The 7,523-nt window shown below is 33.2% G+C and overlaps 1 protein-coding gene across 1 annotated transcript; it reads right to left on the bottom strand.

Moving 5' to 3' along the window:
* Window positions 1–1,804: 1,804 nt before the first annotated feature.
* LOC139877414 (hypothetical protein At1g04090-like) lies at window positions 1,805–4,460 on the bottom strand. Its single transcript, XM_071864844.1, has 2 exons — window positions 4,153–4,460; window positions 1,805–3,549 (listed from the first exon to the last, which is right to left on the bottom strand). The coding sequence occupies exons 1-2, from the start codon at window positions 4,259–4,261 to the stop codon at window positions 1,970–1,972; spliced, it is 1,689 nt and encodes a 562-aa protein (XP_071720945.1). The 5' UTR covers window positions 4,262–4,460; the 3' UTR covers window positions 1,805–1,969.
* Between the last annotated feature and the right edge of the window lie 3,063 nt (window positions 4,461–7,523).

The raw sequence follows: 7,523 nt of genomic DNA, 5'->3' as shown, positions 1-7,523 counted from the left end.
TTGTATGATCAAACATCGACTTGCCTTCAAATGATGATCACGACTTATACGAATTAAGATATTAGTAGTATCATTGTAGGAGTGTTGGTCCTGCAACCAAATAGTCAACTTTATCACTATAGTAAAAATTCAGATAATAAAAAATTCTAGTTCTTAATATGCTTCATGGATTTACTTATTATCAAATACGGAGTATGAGTCAAAATTGGAAAACTACAAAGGAATAAAATCATTTTTGTTTGCGACTTCATGAATAAACTACAAAGGATTTACTTATTATCCAATACTCTAACGGCGATCAATTGAGGTGCCTCATCTCTTCCTTTAACTGTTAAAACGTTAGTCTTTTAAGCCTCATGTATTATTATTGTCATTATTTTTCGAATTAATCAATTTGATGGAAGTGGTAAGTAGTAGAAGATGAATAATAAGTAAGAATCGCCGATTCTATATCTTCTGCTTTTAGGAATGTGAATGTATTGGTGTTGTTAAAAATTGCGCAAAGGTGTTTGTTGAAATGTCTGATACAAAAAGAGTAATATGGCATGGGCCTGATTTCACTTATAACTTTGTATGATTGAGTTTTCGCTAAAATATAGCTATTATGAAGAAAAAAAATTATATTTTTTAGATGCGAAATAATTTTATATTTTTTAGATTTCACTTATAACTTTGTATGATTGAGTTTTTGTATAATATTAGATGCGAAATATATGAAAAAAATAATTTTATATTTTTTAGATAACTATGACATAAAACATTTCATACAGCACATAAGTTAAGATTTTAATAAAACTTAATAAATGGCTACTAAAAATACTAACTAAATAAAGAATGTTCAAACGATTAGAAAGATACAATTGTGCTGATTTGATTGCCATGTTTATAATTCAAATCTGGGATCATAACAAACACAATTCGTAGGATTATTAAAAGTTCCAAGACACATACAATCTATTCAAATCTGGGATGATACAATTGTGCTGATTTCGATGCTACTTATATAGTTATTAAAATTAAAAACAAAACTGTTGGTAAACTCCTAACTTATCATCATCGAATCAAATCAACATACATACAAAATATTTTGTCACGTATGAAATTAGAAAGCTGCGGATTAAACTACAAACGAATGTTAATTTCGCAATTAAATCGATAAAGTTAACCAAAAATCATTAATCGAAGGGTCGATTACCTGATAGCAACAATTCACGGAGACGTCAATTACCCGATACCATAATTAACTGAATGCTTGCTTCCGTCGTCTTCCTCGACGCTCCAGTCACCGGAGGTAAACCCTAATCGGGTTTAAACGATTTTGATGGAGAAGAAGAAAGGTACAGAGATACAACCAAAGAATTATACCAATCAGTGGCAAAAACTCTGGCGGATAATTTAGTGGTATGTAGGATATCGATTACGGCGGTCTCCGGCCATTCTCGCCGGATTTAGTGCTGTGGTTGTGACAATTTGGAGAAGAGAGAGGATAAAATTGTATAAAGGGTGTTTTTTTTATGTAATTAATTTTTTATTATTTTTATTTATTGTTTTAGGTGTAAATGGTATGGTAATTATACTGTTGATTGGTCCACTTGTCATTTTGTCAGAATTTTTGAGATTAATTACGTTTAATTAGGTAATTACATGTGGCTAATGATGCTTAGGGTGAATACCAAGGTGACACATCAGCTCTAATCACACGCTTTATGTGATGTAGAGATAGAGATATGAATATTTGATCAACACGTGTGGCTACGAACGTTTACGCTTGACGCACACATACAAAACTTATAAATATTCGCCGTGAAACGCGGACCTCATCACTAGTTAAATACATGTTATACTTATGAGTTGTCTACTAAACACAATCTCTTGTTCTACGTTTTAAACTAAATTTATCCTAAATAATACGGAGTAATAATAATTACAAGTTTAATAGTAGTATGTTCATAAAAAATCATAGAAGAATTCAATATTTCTCATCTCCATTCCAGTTGTCTTTAATTTTGGGACCAATAGGACCTTCTTCACCTAACACTTCATTAGGAAGCCCTCTAACAAATTTATCAAACACACCTCTTAGCACTTTTGGCAAAACCTTTCTCACTTTTTTGAGCTCATTTATAATGTCATAACTAATTTTTGGACCCCATTTTCTGCTATAGTTCAACCATGGTGGCTCAACAACTTCATCCCCTAAATACTCAGCCGCCACCACCACCGCCCTATCTCCGGTATCCATCACCACTTTGCCCTTAGCGGCATCATTTCGGATTCCTATTCCACCACTTCCTTGTAGAACCAATCCAGGTTTCGAGTAAAACGCATGACCATGCAACGATGCGTACGCCACAGGTTTATTACCATTTTCAAATTCGATATCGGAAGAGTTAATCATTTGTCCACCACTATGTTCCGAAAAGTACACACTTTTTAGTTTTCCGTTATAGTTACTAATCCTTAACGTCAAATGCTCCCAATCCCCAACATGTTCACCTATTTTTCCTAGCGAAACATTAAAGAATTCCACTTTTACCCTTGCTGGACCGTTAAAAGGATAGAACACCCACAAGGATATGTCGGTAAATGTTGCACCAAACATTGGCTTTATGTGAAAATATGCAGAAGATTGTGTTACGTCACCTTCTTTGACCCATTCTTTGATTGAGTTATCGGTCGGGAGGTCTAACCAAAACGAGTCATCGTTGGAACCACCTTGAGGTAGGTTCGAACCATCTCGTTGTATCAGTCTTGGTTCATTTTCTTTTCCTTTTTCATACAACAAACCTCCATTTTCGAAAAACCAATTGACTGAAGAGGGAAAATACTTCTCATTAGGATGAAAATAAATTCTAGGCGAGTAAGCTTGAATCAATGCTTTGATTTGGTTATAATTAGGCATGGCCTTTAGGTTATTTTGGGTATTTTTCAAGCAAGAAATAAGTGACACGTCAGCATTTGCACCACCTTTGTGTACTAAAAATGATCCTGTTGGAACAGCAAGGGCATTGACACCCCTATCTTTTGGTCTTGATTCATAAATATTAAGACTAGTTGTATTATTCTTTTTGTCTGACCCCCAAATCCATTTACCAACTTCAATACTCTCAGTGAAATCGATCCTAACACACCGGATTTTTTCGATTGACGGTTTTTCAGGCGAGTTTGTGACAACGTAACCAACGGGTTTGTACCCTTCAGGGGGCGTTGGTAACCAAATGTAGCCATTGGCGCCATCTTGTTTTAGTTTCGTAAACTCGCTACTCCAAATGAGAGTATAATCTATTGGCATAGCTAGACAACTTTGTGAAGATGAAGACTCATTTGGGACACTTTTGCCTGCAAGTATCCATCCCGATAGAGGCCTATTGTTTGGTTGGCTGTAGCAACCAAGCATGAAGAATCCGCTTGGCATTGAAGATGGTTCGTAAAATGTTGCACCGCGATTGTCTGGTCCGCCTTCAACGGCAGTCCAGATTTTGTTGATTGAAGAAACTTGACACACTTGTAATCCTCCTAAATCGATTGTTCCAGTTGCGAAACCATTCCCTATTATCATAATTTGCCATAAATGCAGCGTGTATAATGCGTCCGAGTTAGCATGTATATAGAAAAACAAAATGTTAAAGATAAACTTTTACTTAGGTGTACGCGGCCTAATTAAGTAATCCCATGACAGTTTTTCTATCCTTTTCACTAGCCACCCCAAAATATGTTCCTAGTAAGAAAATCGGGACCCAATCACTAGGTTATCTTGAGATCATTATGTAAATGGAAAACTATGTACAAATATATTACTTCTCTGTCCCAACTTAATTTTCTTTAAATGAAAACATACATATTTTCTTTGTACGAAAAATACGCAGTTTAAGAAATATATTTTTTTAACTATATTTTTGTTTTATATTTTTACAGTAAGGTTAAGCTTATAAAAGTACTTTACTTCCTTATTTTTATCTATAATGTATTTATGCGGAATGAACTATTAATTTGAAACAACTAAAAATTGTACAAATAATTTGAAAGGGAGAGTAAATAGTTATGTAATTGAACAATTAGATACACATTTAATTTGATATATGGTTAACTAACTTCCATCTTTAATTACCTGAAAATCATAACAAAAAATAGATTGAAATATTTTGAATTTACCTCGAGGAAAGTTGGGTAATGGTGCAGGAAGCTTAAATATAGATTCAATGGGCAAAGGCTTGTTCTGTTTTTTAAACCTCTTCGCAATTATATCGAACGACAATCCCATCTTCTTGAAATCTAGAAATGTTGTCTTGATCAAACAGAAAGGTGTTCATATACTTATAGAATTTATTAATTTAAAAAAGGAGAAGTTAACAAAATATAAAGAAAAAGCGGACTAATTTAGGTTGAAGTGCATAACGTGCAAGGTATCATTTCAAATGGTTTGAAGTAGTATGGTAAGGCTTTTAAGATACCATCTACTTAAACCCCACCATAAATATATCCTTTGGTTGCTTTCTACATAATATAGAAACAGAACGACGTCATTGTCATGAAACCGGCCACGATCATATTAACTATTCGTTATGAAAGTCAAACCTATGTCGTTTTGTTTATAAACTTTTGTAAGCGAATTTTGGTTGCTTTTAGTGAAATGGACCAACAAACTAAATGCAAGCTTACCGCATTAGCAGAAATAGGAAAGAAAAAATGTTTTGAAAAAGCGTACATGTAACTTTACATGGGATTATATATATATATACATATATATATATATATATATATATATATATATATATATATATATATATATATATATATATATATATAGGGGCAGGATCAATGGGGAAGTAACCAATCGGGGAGAAACGGGGAAAAGCAAAAAAAAAAAATTCCGTTTTTTTTGGAATTTTTTTTCCGGCATCAAGATCACACGAAAATATGAACATTTAGAAAAGACACTTCATGATGAATGTTATTATTTAGGCGGGAAAACGATCGACAAAAATAACATTCAAGATAATATTGTTCGTGAAGAATGTGAACGTTTTTTTTCATGTTTTGTGAAGTAAAATTTAGCCTGATTTAGAGTTTAGGGTTTAGGGTTTAGGGTTTAGGGTTTGATATTATAAACTAAACCCTAAACCCTAAACCCTAAACTCTAAACCGTTCGTCTTAAAAACTCAATCTAAATCCTAAATCTAAACCCTAAATCTAAACCCTAAACCTTAAATTTCTAAACCCTAATATCTAAACCCTTTAAACCCTAATATCTAAACCCTAATATCTAAACCCTAATGTCTAAAACCTCAACATACGCTCGAAAAACACGATAATTGTTATATATTACTTCTTCGAGCGTTTTCCTGTCAAAATAATAACATTCATCACGAAGTGTTTTTTCTAAATGTTCTTATTTTCATCCAATCTATAATGTTCGTGAACAAAGTTTTTTCAAAAAACGAAAAAAAAAATTTGCTTCCCCCCGATTGGTTACTTCCCTCTTGATCCTACCAATATATATATATATATATATATATATATATATATATATATATATATATATATATATGCCACCCATACATATTTTTTTTTAGACAACTCATTTATTAAAACGATATTGTAGGCCACTAAATTTTATAACTTGTTACATTTCTTTCAAATCCGGCTAAAAGCCTCACCGAAAAATACAAAATGACATTATCACCATTATAAATCTGAATATTAAAAATAACAGAACTATCGAAATACCAAAACTCACCCTTCAATATCAATCAATCAATCTATACTATATATACTAACAAACATAAAAATATGTCACCAAAATAAAAGACCTAATCCAAGCCATTCATTAAAATGTATCTCTCTAATCTACACCATTAAAATCTCCTTGTCATGATTATGACCTCACAATCCCAATATTTAAAATTAATGAGACTAAAATACCCTTCATGTTAAATTAAGCACGGGACTAATTTCAAAAAGAAAGGGTTCCTCGCATCCATCGACCAAATTTCCCTAGATACCTCTCAAAACAACACACAACAACCATCAAATAGCTGATGAATTGTTCCTTCAGGCGACTATCAAATTGGTAAAATAGGGGTCTGCAAATCAGAAATCTTCAACGGGATCGATGTTCTTAGATATAATATGGATATGCGAAACGTTGATAACCAGTTCAAAGTAGATTACTGCTTCAATCGATTTAAGGTAACACATTAATTTAGGTTTCACATTCATTTGATTTGAATTTTTCTTTTGTTTAATTTGACTTTGTTTGTAAGTGTTTGTTTGTTTTGATCTAAGAACTATGTGTAATTATTGTCTTTCATGTTATTACACTGAAGTTATAAAAAATAAGTTTAGATTTGCAGTTTTATTTGTAAGGATATTAGGACCCAAAACAACGCAAGTGATTCAACAAGATCACTCACCGATAGTAATTCTACAAGATTACTAACCCACTTAATGAACGAAAGATTATATATGCAAGAAATATAAATCGACACAAGAGATAACGTGGTTATATGCAATCGTTGTGATTGTTTTAGTCCACGGACCTTCTAGAGAATGTATTTACTGAATATTTGTGGTGTGTTTACAATGAGTTACAAGAGGGTCTATTTATAGAATGGTTTAAGGAGTAAGCTAAAAACAATTCCTTGAAGCTTCATGTGAGTTTCCTGACAACTTCATGGAGGCTACATGTGAGTTTTCTGACAGCTTCGTGGAAGCTACATGTGAATTTCCTCACAACTTTGTGGAAGCTACATGTGAGTTTCCTAACAACTTCGTGAAAGCTACATGTGAGTTTCCTAACAACTTCGTGGAAGCTTCGTGCGAGTTTCCTGGAATCTTCCCTCTAATTGTTTAAAGTTCTCCATATCTCCAACAATCTCCCACTTGGAGACTTTGAACAAACCCAAGCTTCGTCAACCCAAAATATAAACGATCTAACCAAGAACGTTAAACCACTATTATACCGCCAAACTCCATTTAGGACACGCACACTCAACACATACTTCGGATGAGCAGACTTTCGATACAAGGTCTTCAACACTACTTGTTAGAATTGAAACATTAACTCTCTAATTCTCTAGTTGGGGTCTCCTCTCATCAATTCATTAGAAGACCAATTGAGGTAATGCAAAACCTCAATTTCTCTGTCGTAACAACCTTAGTAAACATATCAGCAGGATTATTCGTACCAAGGATTTTCTCCAATAATAAAGTACCATCATTTATATGTTGTTGAATAAAATGATACCTTATCTTGATGTGTTTCGTACGACTATGAAACACCGGATTCTTCCCAAGATGAACCGCACTTTGATTATCACAATTCAAGACGCAATTGTCTTGTCTTTTACCCAACTCACCTAAGAAGTTTTTCAACCAAACAAGCTCTTTAGAAGCTTCTGCAATAGCCATATATTCGGCTTCGGTGGTTGATAAAGCAACAATCTTTTGTAGTCGAGACATCTAACTAACTGCTGTCTTCCCTATTGTGAAAACATAACCCGTAGTACTTTTCCCCTAATCAT

The sequence above is a fragment of the Rutidosis leptorrhynchoides genome, chromosome 11 (genome assembly GCF_046630445.1).
Source record: "Rutidosis leptorrhynchoides isolate AG116_Rl617_1_P2 chromosome 11, CSIRO_AGI_Rlap_v1, whole genome shotgun sequence".
Classification (NCBI taxonomy): Eukaryota; Viridiplantae; Streptophyta; class Magnoliopsida; order Asterales; family Asteraceae; genus Rutidosis; species Rutidosis leptorrhynchoides.
Note: the sequence above shows the minus strand (reverse complement) of the source record. Positions and strands in the feature narration are given on the sequence as shown.